We start from the raw sequence: 19,648 nt of genomic DNA, 5'->3' as shown, positions 1-19,648 counted from the left end.
GCATCTGCAGAGAGAGAAACAGAGTTAACATTTCAGGTCAGGGAACTTCAGAACATGGGGACAAGAATCATTAGGAGACAAGGATGTCTGCATCCTGAGCTCAAAAGAGGAGATGGTTTCCTGCATCATGTTGCTGGCTGTATTGGGGCTCACAGCATTCAGTGTCACTGAGAACATTGAGTATGATGGCATCTTCCTGCCTTGTACCCTTACTTAACTCCCAAGACAACCACATCTTGCTATTTAGCACGATCAGCAAATGATCTATCTTTTGTTTCCCACCTCAGCCTCCTTTCCTTACACCAATATTCCCCTTCTTAGTTCTTGCTTTAATACACCCAAGTACTGCCACCTACCCAATCACAGCAGCCCAAGGAGGAAGGCAAAGAGCAACAGGTGTTTAGGTGTGGAACTGGTTGTTGGGTTTTGGTCAGAGTTAGCTTGGGGGTCAAGGGGACTGGACCTGTGCAGTAGTTGTACTGTTCAGTATATAAAGTTCCTCCTAGTTAAATACATCACCATTGTGATTTAACACTCCCTTGTCGCTTGCCTCGCAATACAACATTGGTGATGAGAATAAAGCAATCTCGTCAAAGGAAACTCGTCGAAAATTGGAATGGGGGGGGTAAGAGTGGTCTCTCAGGGTCATGGAAAGATAAAAGATCACCAGCAGTCAAATAATTATGCCAGTATTCGTGAAAATTGATCCGTTTGACCTGGAGGTTGAAAGGCCAATATGTCGAAAAGCTTCGATACCTTTTCATTGCCAATGAAATTACAGCAGGCAAAAGACAAACAGAAAGTAATATTACTTTGCAGCCCATAAATATAACCTTGTGTGAAGCTTAACATCTCCAGAGACTCCGGACCCTAACTTCTTTGATCAATTGGTGCAACTAATGAGAGCCTTTTACAATCCTCAAACTTCCATTATTATATAGTGTTATAAATTTCATACAGCCATTAGAGAAATGGAGAAATGGTGTCCACGTTTGTAGTCAGACTGACAAATGCCAGAACATTGTGAATTTAATACTTCTCTCAGTGACATGCTGCATAACCGGTTGATCTGAGGGATCAACAATGTAAATATTCAAAAGGAATTGCTGGTAGAAACCAAGATATCCTTGGACAAAGCAGTGAGTTGGCTCAAGTGACTGAAAGCGCTGAGCAAAGCACTTTTGAATTACAAAGCATGTAAAGCGAGATGAACCAGTTATGGTGGGACACCGTGGCCACTCGAGGTTCCTGAAGTGAGGGAGCAGAGGAGCCAAAGAAGAAGAAAAATTACCAGCAGTCATAAGGGTTGGAGGCCTGTTACCGCTGTGGGGGAAGAGTATTCCCAAGTATAAGGAATTTATCTATTTCAAATGTAAAAAGAAAGGCCATATACAAGCCAGACGCAGAGTCACACAGCCTGCTCAAAGTTCCCCAAAAAATGGCGGTGACTCCAGGAACAACCTAAAGGAAGACCCTGAAGAAAACTCAGAAGAATACATACTTAACATGGTGAAATTATGTAAAATACCCTCCTATTGACATTGCCCTTGTCGTCAATGGCCATCTTTTTAAAATGGGGGTCAATACAAGAGTGGCTGCCACAGTACTGGGTGAGCAAGCATTTAGGTATCTGCAGGGAGGGCTGCAGCCTGTGAATCTCAGCAGTACTTTGGCCACCATAGACACCTGTACCGGGGCGGCACTGAAGATAATGGGGACGGCATCCATACCAGTATTGTACCAACGGCAGTCAGCCCAGCTGCCTTTAATCGTAGTGATGGGACAAAGGCCAAGCAAGCCTCATGGGGCAGGATTAGCTAAACAAAATCAAATTGAATTGGTTAGAAATATTCAACATCACTGATGGGGTTTTCAGGACCTTCTGAAGAGATAGCACGATGTCTTCCAGTGAGAGTTAGGGTGCATCAAAGGAATGAAAGCAAAGATCTTTGGAGACGCAGAAGCAATATCAAACCTTTTTTAGGACAGAAGAGTGCTTTATTCTCTAATCCAAAAAGTTGAAGTGGAGTTGAAGCGTCTGGAAGACCTGGGGGTAATTATTCCAGTACAGTTTTACGAATGGGCAGCACAGATCATCCCAGTATTGAAGTATCACACAGTTCAAACCTACGGCACCTGCTCGGGTATACTGAGGGGAAACTCAATGTCCAATTCACCTAACAAGTACATCTTTCGGGACTTGTGGAAACCAGAACTCCCGGAGGAAATTCATGAAGACTCGGGGAGAATGTGCAGAATCCACACAGTCAGTGCCCCAAGCGGGAATCAAACCTGGGACCCTGGCACTGTAAAGCAACAGTGCTAGCCACTGTGTTACTGTTCTGCCCTGGGATAGAAGATTGAAGGGCCCGTTAGCAAGGGGTCTGAACTCCACCACACTGGATTTCAGCCACATATACCAGCAACCTGTGTTGGAAGATGCATCAAGAAGATTTGTTACCATAAAAACCCTCAAAGACTTCTTCCAACATACTCTGATATTTCATCAATCTGCACAATGGAGAGCCTTTTGCAGGGAAATCCGAAGGTTGTTATGTATCTGGATGATATCCTAGTGATGGAGGCAACACCAGAGGAACACAGAGCAAATCTGGAAGAAGTCCTCAAGAGGTTTAAAGAAGCCGGTATTCGACTAAAACGAGAGAAGTGCTTGTTTCAGGCTGATGAGGTCACGTATTTAAGTTTCAGAGTTGAAGCGAAGGGATTCTGCCCTATTCGCGATAAGATAAAGGCAAAAAAAAGGGTACCTGAACCAAAGAACACGTTGGAATTTAAGTCCAATTTAGGGATGGTCAATTATTACAGCTGTTTTTTACCCAAACTGTCTATCATTTTGGCACCCCTGCATCAACTGTTGAAAAAGTGGGAAGATTCCCATAGGAAGTCTTTCATTCCGGTCAAATGGGCCCTGCAATCATTGGCATTGCTGGTGCATTTCAACCCAGATAAACCCATCATAGTCACTTATGATGCATTGCCATGTGGCACTGGTGCGGTATTCTCACCCAAAAATGGAAGATGGTGTGGAGAGGCTTGTCGCTTTCAGATCCAGAACACTGTCAGATTCTGAGAGAAAATATACCCAGATCGACAAAGAAAGTTTGGAGGTCATTTATGCTGGTTAAAAAAAAAACTTAATATGTTTTTGACTGGTAATTGCCCATTGTCTCGGATTATAAACCATTACTTGTCATTTTTTGTGAAGACAAACCCGTCCCACCAATTGCATCAGCCTAAGTGCAAAGATGGGTATTGCTCTTGGCCGCCTATTCACCATAGCCCAGGAACCAAGAGACTTTGCGCAGGCTTCCATTGCCACAACCAGTATCAGAGCCTCCACTCTGCATGAGATTGTTCTGGTTCTAAGTTTTCTTGACACTCTACCTATTTCATTTGGCCACATTAAAACATGGACCAGCAGAGACCCTGTGTTGTCAAGAGTTAGAAGGAAGGTTCTCATAGGCGGGCATTTTGAGAAGTCAGAACAGATTAGGCCTTAAATGCACTACAGGGATGCAATCACTTGTGAAGACAGGGCTCTCCTGTGGGGTTTAAGAGTGATAGTGCCACTCTGGGGGCAACAGCCTCTTCTCCAAGAATTGCACAGTGGTCATCCTGGTCAGTCCAAGATGAAGGCGCTGGCCAGGTGTTATGCAGATCAAAAGGATGGTCAATCAATGCAAACAGTGTCAAACCCAACACAACCATCCGCCTGCAGCAAGTTTGCACCCTTGGTAGTGGCCCAGGTGTCGGAAGACAAAGCTCTACATCAACTTTGTGGTTCCCTTCTTTGGTATGATGTTTTTGATTGTGGTAGATGCCTACTCAAAGTGGCTGGATGTTCATTCTATGCATTCAACCATTGTAGCAGTCACCGTGGACAATCTGCAGCAAATCTTTGCCACTATAACCTATCTCAAGGTTATTGTCTCAGACAATGGTTCAGCCTTCACAGCCGAAGAGTTTGAACTCTTCATTAAGTCCAATAGGATCCAGCAGTTAAGGACAGCCCCCTACTACCCTGCAACAACTGGCTGGCTGAAAAAGCGGTCCAAATGTTCAAAGCAGCAATGAAAAAAACAAGCTAATTGGCCACTACTTTCATTTAGTGAACTTCTTACTCTCATAGATAGCATAGAATATTCAGTGCAGAAGAGGCCATTCGGCCCATTGAGTCTGCACCGGCCCTTTAGAAAGAGCTCCCTACCTAAGCCCACACCTCCACCCTATCCCCGCAACCCAGTAACCCCACTTAACTTTTTTTTTGGACACAAAGGGAAATTTAGCGTGGCTAATCCACCTAACCTGCACATCTTTGGTCTGTGGGAGGAAACCGGATTACCAGGAGGAACCCCACTCAGACACTGGGAGAACATGCAAACTCTTGTACAATTCACCCGCATACTGCTCCTGTGTACTGTGCTCCTATTTTCCATGTATCTATGTTTACCACCACGGGGTCATCCCAGCTGAGTTGTTAATGGGCAGGCGCCTCAGGACCTGGCTTGACCTCATTCTTCCAAGTTTGTCAGGGAGGGCAGGGACTAAGCAAGCCTCACAGGCCACCATTAAACAACCAAGAAGGACAGGGGATTTAGAGCATGTCTGGAACTTGAATGGAGGACCAGAATGGTTACCTAGGAGAGTTGTTGCCAGGACTGGACCAGTATCCTATGTCATAGACCTACAGGGCCGTGAGGAGAGAAAACATGATAATTTGAGAAGAAGAGAAACTGTCGTCCCCACAAAGCAAGTGGATCCAATCCCAGCTACCAGTACACCATTGCCGAATCAGTGGTGTTGGAACCAAGATCTTCATGAAGGCAATCATTAGAGACCATAGAAGGAATTGAAGAGGTAGTCAGTACTGCCCCTACTACAGACTCTTGCAATTTTCCTGCCCTTGCTGTAGGCTCCGATGCTTGCGGTCTGGAAAAGCCAGTTGCCAAGTTGAGACATTTGGCAAGAGTTAGGAAGTCACCTGATAGACCTACCTTATGAACTTTTCTTTGAACTCCTTTACTGTAACTCTCTTAGGCTGCACATAATTGTAAATAAGAGTTTTTCTGTTTTGTTTTTCAGGGATTTGAAAGGGAACTTAAGGGAGGAGGAAAGTTACCTATTAGGTGTTTGAGCCTGGTTGTTGGGGTTTGGTCAGAGTTAGCTGGGAGTCGAGGGAACAAAACCTGTGTAGTAGTTGTGCTGTTCTGTATATAAGGTGGTTCTTAGTTAAATAAATCACTGTTGTGATTTAATGCTGCCTTGCCGCTTGCCTCGCAATGTAACACGTGCGATCCAGTTTTCGTTTCACTTTTGCTTTTAAGCAAAGCACACAGTACATAGCTCTGCTGCTCATATCTTCAAGCTTTCTATCAATGTATATCTGTTCTCATTTGCCTATTCTCAATAAATGAACCCACAAGGTGTTTACCCAATCCCTTATGAGTGATCGGCGTCTTTATATCATTATAACACACACATATCACCAGATAGAAGGATAATGGTAGTAGATGGATGGGAACATCACCACTTGCAGGTTTCCCTCCAAGCCACACATTATCCTGACTTGGAACTATATCACTATTCCTTCTCCGTCACTGGCTCTAAAACATACAACTCCCTTCCTAACAGCACAGTGGGTCCATCTACAACACATGGACTGCAGCAGTTCAAAAAGGCAGCTGATCACTATTTTCTCCAGGGCAATTAAGGATAGATAACAAATGCTGGCCTTGCCAGTGATGCCCACATCCCACAAACTGAAATTAGCTTTGAAGTGGAGATGCCGGCGTTGGATTGGGGTGGGCACAGTAAGAAGTATACCAGGTTAAAATCCAACAGGTTTGTTTCAAATCCCTAGCTTTCGGAGCACAGCACCTTCATCTAGGTGAGTCACCTGAGGAAGGAGCTGCGCTCCGAAAGCTAGTGATTCAAAACAAACATGTTGGACTTTAACCTGGTGTAAGACTTCTCACTGAAATTAGCTTGGAAGCTGGCATAGAGTTGGGATCAGCACATGGCGAGTCACTAAGTATAAGTGGGTTAGAGCGGTCCAAAGATAAATGATAGTTTGTGTGCCAGTTCATAGAGGAAGAGGTGGTAGAAAAGTACTGTTTCAGAGGACTCGGATGGGAACCTGGATGAGGTGGCATATAGGAGATCAGTAAATGGACATGCACACAGTGGTAATGCATTATTAACTGGCCTAGTAGACAATCTCCTGTCCCTGTTAAGGACCATGAGTGAGCCCAGTTCCAGCTTGACAGAGGCAGGGCAGAGAAATTGCCCTCTCTACAACCTTTGTTCGAACTCCCTGGTGTGCTGCAGCAAGGAGGCTCTGTCACTGCCCCATACAATGCCTATTGCAACCATTGTATGCATGGGTCACCTACTCTTCTGCAATCCCTGTGAAGATATCCAAGGCACCAACACACCTCAAAAAAACATTCCAGATGATTTTCAGAGACTTTCTAATGAAAGATATTCCATAGATTTTACTTGCTTGCTCTCCAAGTGCCTGGCCCTTTAATTAGCACTACTGTCGAACTTATCTTGCTGCTTTATGATTCTTTTTTCAGGAATGGACAAAGGAGATGTTGCTGGGACCAGCATTGTCCAATCTTGTTATCCTGGTGTCAGATCAGCTAGTTGGGCTGTGTGATGTCAGGATAGCGCTGTTTCCACATGCTTGTGTGCACATAGGGGACCCAGCTATGTGTGCCCATATCAATGAAAAATGGAGCATGAGCCACACAGGTAGCAGCCTGACTTATCCCTGGATATCAAAGGAAACCTGCATAACTCTGCTAGAAACCAAGCAAATAAACTTTGCAGCCTGTGTGTGTGGCATTTAATGAGTCATTTAAATGTTCATACTATTGGCGTGGAACTTCCATTAAGTTTTGTTTTATAATTTAAAGATATTTATACTTTATGCAAATTTTGACTGATGAAAAATGAAATGAATGTGCCTTTCACATTTTCCATATCTTCTCAGATAAATTTAGGATCGACCGTTACCTTTTCAATTCTGAATGCAGAGAGGATTGTCCTACATCTCACTATCCTGCTGCTGGTAAAATCTGCCTTCCATGTTCCAGTAACTGTGAAGTGTGCACTAGTGATACACACTGTGTAAAGTGTTCCTCCGGCTATTACCCAAACCCTGAAGGGTGTCAGCAGCTGAAATGTGCAAAAGGTAAGTAGTAATCAGATTCTTCATGCACTGCATGGGTTTAAAGCTGCATCCTAGTGATAAACTGAAGAATTATATCAACTGCAACTACAAAGACAGATTACTTTATGGAAATTCCTGATATTACATATGCAGTATGTAAATAAAATGGAACCTAAATATATCATCTGCTTCAGAGCATTCCAGATAGCAAATATGCACCTAAATCATGTTCATTTTGTGGAGCTTTTGATCATTTTAACAAAGAAAATGGACTTAGATGAAAATATATCTATTGGCTAAAATTCTCCACCTCGTGCCATCGGAAGCGGAGTTTCTGGTGAGGCACAAAATTCAGCGGTTGTGAAGAAAATGGGATACTCTGGCCCACCGCTGATGTCAGGATTCAAGTTTGTGCCCCGCGCCAGCAGGAGGATGCAAATAGGTCATTAAGACCATTCACATCCACTTACCATGCCAGGCACCATGTTCTCTGGGCCCACGTGATTCCCCAGTCCTCTAGGCCGGGATCACGTGGGCGAGAAGTGCTATGGGTCTTGGCAAGCATGTCCTTGATGCAGTGGACTTTGTGGTGGGCCAAATGGGCAACCATTTGTCCCCAAAGTCCAATTGAGGGCTACTCTCCTCCCCCAACCCCCACAGTGCAAAATATGCCCACCCCACCCCCAACAGATCCCACAGAGACCCTCTAAATAAAGAGACTCCTACAGAGACCACCAAAATAAAGAGATCCTCACAGAGACCATTTAAATAAAGAGATCCCCACAGACCCATCAGAAGAGAGACCCCTGTCAGGAAGCCACCCAGAAAAGGGACTCCTGTCAGGTAGCCACCCAGAAGGGAGACCCACCGTCAGGAAGCTTGCCAGAAGAAATACCTCTGTCTGGAAGCTAGAGGGCTGTCCAGACAGAGGCAGTGAAGAAAATTACTGTTGTAACACTCACCTGGGCATTATGAATTGCTCAGACATAGGATGCACTACTGGTCAATTTCTGGAAAGAGAAAACAAGTCAGCTGTGTTTATAGGTTCTCAGATCTTTGATCTGGAAGGCATTCATTTATCTCTGTTTGATATTGATTTTACGAGGCTGTGATTGACAGCTTCCACACACACACCCAGCTGTCAGCATTGTATCATTCATCTTCCTTGGTTGAGTAACTCTGAGAGCTCTAACAACAATGTTTATAAATATCGAGCTTTGATTGACAACTGCTGGGCCACATCAAACAGAATTAAGTGCTTTCCAATAATTTCCCTTCATGCTTGAGTGGTCAGCTGGAAATTGACAACACTTATTAGGGGGTCACTGTGGGGGGGGGGACCTTTCATTGCGGGATGTCTGGAGGATCCCTTTATTTAGGGGGTCTCTGGGGATCTCTTTATTTAGGGGGTATCTGGGGATCCCTTTATTTAGGGGGTCTCAGTGAGTGTGTAAGTCAGATCTCCCCTGTACTGAGGGGGGAAGGGGAGACCCAGAAAATCTGGGGACGGGACTGAATTGCGCTGCGGGTGTTGAGGGGGGAGGGGGGAGGAGGGGGTGCGGCACTGAATTGTGATGCAATGGCTTGGCCAGCTGCAGAACCTTGTCGTCAGGCCACACACGTAAAAAGGCGGCTTAATAGTGTGATTCCCTTGTTCCTTGCAATACCTTCCATGCATACATTTGTATGGCTAAGGATTGGGAATTGCTTCCTTGTGCACTTTTGAGTGCAATTCAGCTCCGGTGGGAGAACATAGGGCGGAATTCTCCATAGTCCGACGGCGGAATCGATATCGACGAGAATGGCCTCCGACGCCGGATCGTGATGCTCCGCCCCCTCCAAATTGACATCATGCAATCGCAACGCCGTTGGCACAACATCAGCTGACCCACCCACAACGCTCTGCCCTTGATGGGCCGAGTTCCCGAAGGCGCGGGTCTCGTGTGGTCCCAGCGGTCGGAAACCTGGTGTGCCAACTGCGGACAATGTCCAGCGCCACCACAGTCATCCGGTATCCGTGCCGCTGGCTGGGGGGCTTCTGCTAGGGCTGTGGGCAGTGGTTGAGGTGGCCAAGGGGTGAGCTGTGGCGTTGGGGTGGGCGGGTTAGGGTTCCAGCACAACTGGCACCATGTTTTCCAGTGTGACTGATGTAGCTCGTCAGCCCTGCGCATGTGTGGCCCAGGACCTGGCGATTCTCCAGCCATTTTCCGCGCGATCCGCGGGTGTTCAACACAGCGCCAGTGCTAGCCCCTCACCGGTACTGGAATTGGTGGGGGCATCATGCCGATTTTCCTGTCGTGAATCACCCATGGATTCTCGGTTGGCGCCCGCACTTAGCCTCAGGAACGGAGAATTTCACCCGTAGTCTCCCAAATGGAGAATTTCACTATTACTTAAGAATCATCTAATTGGGAATTTCTAATTATGAAAATTAGTAGGAGTTTGTTTAATTTCTGTCAAAGCTAATTATGGCCATGAATGAACATCTGCAAAGTCGTGACCAAAAATGTTGTTACTGATCTCAGTGATTTTCAATAGGTAAGAGAGGGGAGGAGGGGAGGATTTGATGAACGTAATATTGAGAAGTAGCCAGGGTTCCTTTCCTTCATCATTGCAATTATCTTTTATAATCCTACTGGAGTGTATACATGTGTGGACACCTGGTGAGGAGAGGATTGGACATAGCAGTGAATAGTCCATCAGAATGTATTGTTATACTTAAATACTACTTTGATTAAATAAACGAATGCTCACAAACTTGTACCATACACCGCCGAGACAAAGTGGTTAAAGTGGGGAAAATTGGGGGGGGGGGGGGGGAGCAATTTTTAAAAGATGCCAGTTGACTCTTCACAAGAGTTACATCACGTTAGTGCATGTTTGCTATCTGGAAAGAACTGAAACAGATGATCTATTCAGGTGATATTTTATTTAAATACTTTATATGTAAGCTTGCATTAATACCTGATTCCAACATCTCTTGATAAACAATCGATACGTACCATGTTCCAAATGAATTACTAACATGACTCTCAACTGCCTTCACAAAGGGTTTAATAGTTAATGTTGTAATTACTGTACATGAATAAACTCATGTATATAATGTATTAAACTTTCCCCTCACATCTTTACAGTTAATTAAAATTAACCACCGTATTTATTAGCCGAAACAGATTTCTAATCTCTTATTTTATAGGTTAGACAATGAAAATGAACAGCAAAGTGGTTGAGAACTAAAAGCTGTCTTACAGAGAAGACTGTTTTAAGAGATGTTGCCGTCTATATGTGTTTTCATACCTTACATGTGAAGCTTCATTTAAAATTGCATGCACTCTGCATATTTCAAAAATACAAACCATTTAGTGGGACATGATTCAATAAATAGAATTTCATTTTTCTGAAAATAATTAAAGATGATCAGGTGAGGGCAGCGCCAAAAGGTAGATAGTTAGTTATCCTAGGATTTTCATCCTGAAAAGGCTCGTCTCCACCCTCTGCATCACCCCATCTAGTACTGAAATCCTTATCCGTGCTTTTGTTACCTCCAGAATTGTATATTCCATTGTTCCCAGTTGGCCCCTCACATTCCACTATCCATAAACTTGAGTTCAAACAAAACTCCTAATTTGATTCAAGTCCTGTTCATACCTGTGCATGCTGTCCCACAATGCCCCCATTTAAAGTTTTTTATCACCATGTTCAAATCCCTCGATGGCCAAACTCCTCCTATCTCGATTATCCCCTCCAGCCTAACAACTTTCTGAGCCCTTTAGAATGTCTCCAATTCTAGCCTATTATGCTTTCTGGATTTAATTTGCTTCACTATTGTCAGACGTGCCTTCGGTGTCTAGATTCAAAGGTCTGAAATTTCCTTCCTAAACATCTCCACTTCTCTTTCCTTTCAGACACTCTTTAAGACATACCTTTTTGACAGAGCTTTTGGTCAATTTTCCTACTGTCTCTTTCTTTGGTTTGCTGTCACTTTTATGTCTTATTATATTTCTGTGAAATGCTTTAGGGTGGCTTGTATAAGATCACAAAGGAATTCACACCGAGTAGTTCAAAAAACTTAGTTTATTTACAATAACTATTGTAAACATCCCACGGTAGATCCCAATTGGGTCTGCCTTGCCGGTGCCTAACTGGCTGTCTTTATATGCCGTACAACTATAAATTGTTTAATAATAATAATCTTTATTAGTGTCACAAGTAGGCTTACATTAACACTGCTGCAATGAAATAGCTGTGAAAATCCCCTAGTCATTATACTTCGGCGCCTGTTTGGTTACACTGAGGGAGAATTCAGAATGTCCAATTCACCTAACAAGCACATCTTTCAGGACTTGTGGGAGGAAACTGGAGCACCCGAGGAAACCCACGCAAACACGGGGAGAACGTGCAGATTCCACACAGACAGTTGCACAAGCCAGGAATCGAACCTGGGACCCTGGCGCTGTGAAGCAACATTGCTAACCACTGTGCTACCATGCCGAGGTCCCCCATCCCCTTAACAGGGGAGCTTCTATTCTGCAAGGTTCATGGGGAAGTTAATTGATCCCACCCGTAACATACTTGTCGGTTAGAACAGTGGCTTATTGTGTTAAAGGTGCTGATTATATTGTTATATCTAAATTATTTTCTCAATGCAATTTAAGAGGGATCACCTTATAAAGGAAAACACAATTTCAAACTAATCTTCGAAAAATAAACACGAAACATGGAAAAAGCACAAAAGGTTATTTTGCATATGAAAATGGAGCTAGGTTAATTTTGTTGACCTTTCAAAACTCCATTGGACTGGAGAAGACCTTCTGTTAGAATTAAAAAGAATTAGACCATAATAGAAGTAAAAGTTAAGTTCTCTGGTTCAGCTGGACACAGCCAAATATCAGTCATAAGTTTCCATCGAGTGGTAATCAGAGTTGTGTTGTCACTTATCTGCTCCTGGTTTTTAGCTTAAAATCCAGCCTCTTCTTTCTTGCCTGACCTTCTGAAATGAAATGAAATGAAAATCGCTTATTGTCACGAGTAGACTTCAATGAAGTTACTGTGAAAAGCCCCTAGTCGCCACATTCCGGCACCTGTCCGGGGAGGCTGGTACGGGACTCTGGCCAAGCAAAAACAGTCAGGTGTAGCGAATTGCCGAGGCCTTGTATTGAGGGCTGAAGAGTCAGAGGTAAGGAAGACATGCCCTATTTATATGGTACTAGTTGCCATGAAGCAGGTAAGTTTAAAGGTCCAATCACTTTGAAAAGCCACAGGAAAGGTTAGTTTATAAGGTAAATGGGTAGGATTAAAGGGTGGGAGTGGTGTTTGGTTGTAAGGTGGGGTTTGTCAGTTGGCTATGGGACTTGGGGGTGGGTTGGTGGAGGAGGGAGGATGGGGTTGGCTGGTCAGTACAAAGTTGGTTGTGGGTGGTCAGGTAACGGGTTGGGTTTGGCGGGATTGGGGGTGTCCCATGGGGTTGGAGGTGTGGTCAGGGTGATGGGTTTGTCTTGTGGGCTGGGAGGGGGGCGGGCAGTGGGTTCTGAGGAAGGTAGACGGGGTGGTGGGTTGGGGTATGTCCTGTAGGTGGTTTGCAGGGTATTTGGAGTGGTGGGGGGAGCCCCACGGGGGCCGGGGGTGTCGGCAGGGTTCTGGAGGGTTGGGTGGGGGGAGGATGTCCCATGGGGTTGCGGATTGGTCAGTACTCCAGGAGTTGCAGGGAAATTGCCCAGTGGATGTTTGCACTTCCTGGGCAATTCCTATAAAATCATTACCTGGGAATCCTTTGGGAGTGGGGTTCCCCAGTACACCTTTGAGAATCATCAGTTCAGAAGTTACAGACCATCATTTCTCCCCTGGGACACCAAATCAATTATTGCAGTGCAACCTCATGCAGTAAGAGCTGATTTGTTTGGCCCAGGGATCTTCCTGGGCTCTTAGCTGACACAGTTGCTTTGCTCTGCGTCGTCCACTGGAGGTGGGAATTCTTGGTCATGATTCGATCATCACACCCTCCTCAGGTAACATAGAATCCTCTGCTCAATCCAACTACAGCCTCGTCTACAACTGCCTTCTCCTCCCCAAATCCTCAAACATATCATTGCCACCCACCTGTTACATCATTAATTCTTCTATTAATCCAGTTTCCATCCCAGCCACAGTCTCAAGATATGCTTGTCAAAGTCAGCAACTTGACTGATTGCAATGTACAATTCCTTAATTGAATTAACATCTTGCATGAGCAAATTCTTTCTTCAACTTAATATTGGGCATGAACAATCCTGTTTGACTGTAATCTGTAACTCCACACCCAAGCCTCCGGCTCACTCCTTTCATTGGAAGCTTCTTCAGAATTAAATTAAAGGAGCATAAAGGATTGCAATGCCTTCAGACATTTTGGCCCAATACTGTGGAATACTTTCCCTAAAGCCCTCTGCTTTGCAGTTTCTCTTGCCTCCTTCATCTTGCCTTGAGTCAAGCTTCAAATTCAGATCCTTACCAACACCACCTATTTCCACCTCTGCTACATCGGCCACCTCCACCTCACTGCCGCTGCATCGTTTATCTGTGCCTTTTGTCACCTCCAGGCTCAATTAGTCCAATACTGTCTTAGATAGTTTGCAACTTTATGCCCTTCATTGGTCAAGCTTAGTGTACTGTTCCATGGGAAGATATTTGTTCATGCAGCTCACACAGGTGTGAGGCCTGTGGTGCTGCTGGTCCCCAGGGGATCAAAAATAAGTCTGCAAAGTGTTGTCAGAAGTGGTGCAACACCAGCTAATTTCTTCCCTCATGGCTTCCATACCATGAAAAGGACATGGAAGCAGTGGAGAATGCACAAAAATGGTAACAAAGATGTCATCAGATCACAGACACTGTAAATCCGCTGTGGAGGGCACTACACTCGATCAGGTGCTCAATTAGAGCAAGTCTCCATTCTGAGGTCACAAAAACCTTGTAGGCAGTCATCAGAGAGGTTAGGGATCAGTGTTGTTTGTAAGACAAAACCTTATACACCTGACAATTTACTTGACTATTCAGTCATGGGAATTGAAGAAAAAATGAGACAATGCTCAAATTACTCAAATTTAACACTAACACTAAACCTTCACTAAGTTTGAACAATGCAATATACCCTGTGTTAAATAATTTTCACACATCTCAACCACAATGTTCGATTGAGATATAATTAAGTCAGTTCAAAAAGATTCCAGCTTCTTACATGTTCCTTTTTTGCTCACCACAAAATCCAGACAATTAGGTTAAATGGGGACAGGGCAGGATGAATTTAATATCCTTGTACCAGGTCATACTGATCTCTCTCTCTTGTTCTCTGTGCCATTGGCAAAATTTGAAGATCCTCTGTTTTATGAGACTGTGTAAGTTGATCATGATCTGTATTAAAACTCTATTCCATCAACATAATATAATTCTAACCATGTGTGAAACTATTACAGTCAGAAGCACTGAATTATTAATTATGTTGATGCACTATATAACAAAACTGAACTAAATTAATAATATTTCAACAGACACATCTCACTTTTTATTATAATTTCAGTTTGCATTGCCAGTAATTAAATTAATTCTATTGATGGGGGTTGCCACTTATCCAATTTTTGAGTGGTTTCTGAACATTTAGAAAAACATGAACCAGACATGTTGATTTTGTTTCTAAAACAATACCTTCTTTTTAAAATCCACTTAACACTGTTTCATAAAGTGAATTAATTCATTGCTAATTATTTTACAATGAATTTAATCAGTTAAGACAACCAAAATTGAAGTCATAAATATATTTCTTGATTCAGCCCTATCGTGCCCACTTTGAATCTAATCTCATTTTGTTCCTCAACCCTGTCCTGCCTATATCCCAATCCCAGTCTCCACTTCAGCCCACTTGTGCCTAGGTTCAGATTTAGAATGGGAAATTAATAGATTTGATGCATGTAGAACTGTACAGTTGATCTGAAGGTAATACAGAAAAAGGTACAATTTATCAGAATCATTAAAAAAACAACAAAGTATAATTTGTGTTGCAAAGTACACCATTCACTTACATTATCAATTAACCTGTATTTACAATCCACAGGTGAAATTGCAGATCCTGACAATGAAGACTGCATGCAGTGTGGAGAAGGATGTGAGAAATGCATATTAGGTGAGCTGTTACATGGAATTACATAGAAACTACAACATAGCAACAAGCCATTTGGCCCAGCTAGTCCAACTGATATTTATCCTCCCATGTGAGCACTAGTCTTAATCCTATAGATCTGTGCAATTTCCATATCCATCCAATCTAATTCATCTATTAGATTTCAATGTGTCTGACTCATAACTGAAAACTCTGCCGGTATAAAAATAATGTATTTCTGAGTGGAGTCTTCTTTTAAGCAGATGATTAATATGTGATGATTATTTAAACACACTAAATTTTATAAGTCAGAACTTGCATCCATTTTTTGTTGCGGAAACCAAATGTGTCGAATTTATGTATAATATTGCAATTGAGTGCCACGTGCATCTAGCCTGTACAGCTCAGTCTCACGTTGGGCAGCGCAATTTGTTTGTCTACACTGACCACAAGATTCGGATTAAATTAAAGAAGCTGATAAGAATCAGGAATTTAAAATTGATGCACAGTGTGTTTAGCCCAAGTAGAATAAAATCAGTACAAATATACTTTTAGAATCCAGTAAACACATAGAAAAATACACATATGCCACCCTTAGACTAATTAAGTTGCCTCGAACAAACCAAGTAATCCAAATTTAAAAGATCCTTGGGTGACAGAACATAAATCCCTTTGAATTGCCTAACTACAATTGTAGCTATAGCCGAACCAAAGAGGCCATATACAAGATAACAGACTAGAACCAATTGGGTAACTTTCTGTCCAACCATATAACCTCTTGACACGTGAGAGATAAATAGAAGACATTTTTAATAGCAACTTTCTGTATAAGTATATTTTTAAGACATTTGACACAGATATATAGAATAGATACATTCTCTTTTTTTTAATATAATTTTTATTGGAATTTTTTACAGAAAATATAAAACGTAACGACAAACAATGAAATGAAACAAAATAACCCATAATAACTGTAACACCCCCAGACCGTATCGACGCATGTATCCCATCCCCCACCCCCCCAACCCCAATGAACAACAGAAGAACTTAAAAATAAATTTAAATTAAATAAACAAACATAGTCATCGTCCGCCCCCCCTCCCCCCCCAACACCGTTTCCCTCCCCCTTCCCCCTCACCCCCCCGGGTTGCTGTGAATAGATACATTCTCAACAGTAACTTTCTGTTAAACTATATACCCTGTATTTAAATATCCTTGATACCTGAGAGATAACTGAATAAAGTCACTCTTAGAATGACCTGCTGATCGGACATGTGTTTGACACTCAAATTAGTATTAAAAGAAACATAAATCGGCTTTTAAAGACGGATTGTCAGTAAAATTAAGTAAAACTACAAAATTGTAAGGGAACCACGCATTACATAGGTAAGAGACACATTGGGCTGTTACCAAAAATGGGAAGAAAAATGTATTAAAATAGATAGATTCAACAGTTTTCACTCAATCTTCCCTGAAAGGGGATGAAGTCTCTGTTCTGTTCAATTGCCTGGTTGAACAGACACGTCCCACGAGACTGTTGTGAGTATGAGCCTATTATTCCTTTAAGAAAAGTATTAGGTAGATATTTAGAGATATGTATGGATTTAAATATATACTTCTCTTGAAGATAATCTGTCAGTAGATGACAAAGGACTGTCGGCAGATGTATATTTTGAAGACTCTGTAACTTTGTTTTATACTCTGAAATGTTAATAATAAAACCCCACTAAAAATATAAACTGTATGTTTACATTGAGTAAGTTTAAAAATCCTAGACGCTATTTTAGGATGTCTTAATTGACAAGGATCCATGTTGAAAATGTAGATGATTTAGTTTTGAGCGACCTACTCAAAAAATCTCCCATTAGAGGATCACTGAAACCTATTTCATTGTTTATGGCCTGGAATAGTCATATCCCTCTAGTGAGAGCTGTTCTGTTCTTTACAGAAAAATTGTTATCCCTCCTTCTACAAAATTATGAGAGGTATGGACAGGGTGGATAGCAACAAGCTTTTCCCAAGAGTGGGGGTGTCAGTTACAAGGGGTCACGATTTCAAGGTGAGAGGGGAAAAGTTTAAGGGAAACGTGCGTGGAAAGTTTTTTACGCAGAGGGTGGTGGGTGCCTGGAACGCTTTACCAGCGGAGGTGGTAGAGGCGGGCACGATAGCATCATTTAAGAGGCATCTAGACAGGTATTTGAGCAGGTGGGAACAGAGGGAAGTAGACCTTGGAAAATAGGAGACAGGTTTAGATAAAAGATCTGGATCGGCGCAGGCTGGGAGGGCCGAGGGGCCTGTTCCTGTGCTGTAATTTTCTTTGTTCTTTGTTCCTTCGGCTTTGTCAGAAATCTCACCTTGAAATCTTGACCCCTTGTAACTGACACCCCCACTCTTGGGAAAAGCTTGTTGCTATCCACCCTGTCCATACCTCTCATAATTTTGTAGATTTTGTAAGACTAATCATTCGGGTCAGGGAAATCCTAAACTGCCCAAAGTCTGGGACCGAAGGTATATCAGTAGAATAGATACCATTCAAACTATATTGAATATAGGATGTTAAAGGAAAGAAAGATTTGTATTTATATTGTGCCTTTCATTACTTCAACATTTTCCAAAAAGTATTTCATACGATTACAGTGTGAGGAAATGTGGCAGATAATTTGAAACGGCAAGCTTTCTCAAACAGCAATGTGATGGGTTTCATTTAAGTTCATTGCCATTCCATAGCCACTTACCTGTGCTAAAATTCTAAAGTGCCTTTCGCGCATAAACTTCCAGCCTCAAGCTTTTTCAAAAACAAAAATTCAAAGTACCCAATTAATTTTTTCCAATTAAGGGGCAATTTAGCATTGCCAATCCACCTACCCTGCACATCTTTGGGTTGTGGGGGTAAAACCCCATGCAAACATGGGGAGAACATGCAAACTCTACACAGACAGTGACCCAGAGCCGGGATCGAACCTGGGAACTGAGGCAGCAACGTTAATAACTGCGGCACCGTGCTGCCCCTTTTCCTGCCTCAGGCCTAATGGAGAATCAGACAGCGCAGCGGATTCCTGTCTCTAGTGGCAAAGTGTAAAAGAAGCGGCGTGATGGAGTAAACTTTAAATAAGGGGAAGGCGAGGCGGATGTCAAGCTAAGTCAGAAAGTCAGACAATGGTGTATTGGTCATCATGGGTGGCACATCAGGTTGGGAGGGGGGAGTGGTCAAGCATGTGGAGCTTGGACACTGGGGAATGTGTCAGACATCAAGACGGGGTCGGACATCAGGGGATTCGGATATCAGGGGCATGGGGATCAGTTCGGGGAAAGGGAATTAAGGGTCGGGTTTGAGGGGGTTGAGGACCAAGTCGGGTTGGGGGTGGGTAGGTTCAGGATGAGTCAGGTGGAGGGAGGGGGGGGGCATAAGAATGGGGAATACTGGAGATGGGTGTGTGGGGAGTGTGTGCTTATTCGGAGGCAATGTTGGAAAGTTGCTGAGGGAGGGTCGGGATGTGGGGGTGGTGTCCCATGCAGGGTTTGATCTGGGTGTTTGAAATGATTACTCTGAAGTTAGAAATGTTTTTATTTTTTCAGACTTTTTCAGAGTTACTGTTAGTGTAAGACTGGCCAAACCATCCAAAGTTATTGATTTAGATCACTTTGTGGGAAAAGTCCCAGCGCAACACAAGTATGCAGGGGAAGTTAACGCTTCTGGACAATCGCTGCGTAAACCCTCACCAGGGAACGTCCAAGGAGTTCCCAGCATATCTTTGGTGTTCCCCCAAATCTGATACTTGGGAGCCAGAAGGTTACAGTCAATACTTGGAGCATACAGCCCCATAGCAGAGGCTTGAGCACATAATCGAGGCTGACACTCCACTGTAGTTTTGAATGAGCGTGACGCTGTCAGAAATCAGGTTTGAAATGAGGCATCAAAATGAAGGCCCGCTCGCCCTCTCCTCAGTTTGGAAACCTGTGTCAACAGATTGGTGCATTTACGGATGTAAGGGTTTACTGAGTTCTGAAAACTCTAGATGGCAATTGGATGCCATCTAGTGGCAAAATATCAGAAATCACCATGAAATCATAGTAGGAAAATGAAGAAAATGGCAAACACTGAACATTTGAAACAAAAGAAAACAAAGAGCAGGAGGAAGGGGCAGCACGGTAGCACAAGTGGCTGTGACTTCACAGTGCTAGGGTCCCAGGTTCGATTCCCCGCTGGGTCACTGTTTGTGCGGTGTCTGCACATTCTCCCCGTGTCTGCGTGGGTTTCCTTCGGGTGCTCCGGTTTCCTCCCACAGACCAAAGATGTGCAGGTTAGGTGGATTGGCCATGATAAATTT

General features: G+C 43.3%; 1 protein-coding gene across 1 annotated transcript in view; it reads left to right on the top strand.

Moving 5' to 3' along the window:
- LOC119970392 (proprotein convertase subtilisin/kexin type 5-like) overlaps positions 1-19,648 on the top strand; it is a 520,270-nt gene that overhangs the window by 417,294 nt on the left and 83,328 nt on the right. Inside the window, 2 exon segments of the mRNA XM_038804933.1 lie at positions 7,019-7,219; positions 15,276-15,344. Coding sequence (XP_038660861.1) covers positions 7,019-7,219; positions 15,276-15,344 — 270 coding nt within the window.

Source organism: Scyliorhinus canicula, chromosome 8, assembly GCF_902713615.1.
Source record: "Scyliorhinus canicula chromosome 8, sScyCan1.1, whole genome shotgun sequence".
NCBI lineage: Eukaryota > Metazoa > Chordata > Chondrichthyes > Carcharhiniformes > Scyliorhinidae > Scyliorhinus > Scyliorhinus canicula.
Note: the sequence above shows the minus strand (reverse complement) of the source record. Positions and strands in the feature narration are given on the sequence as shown.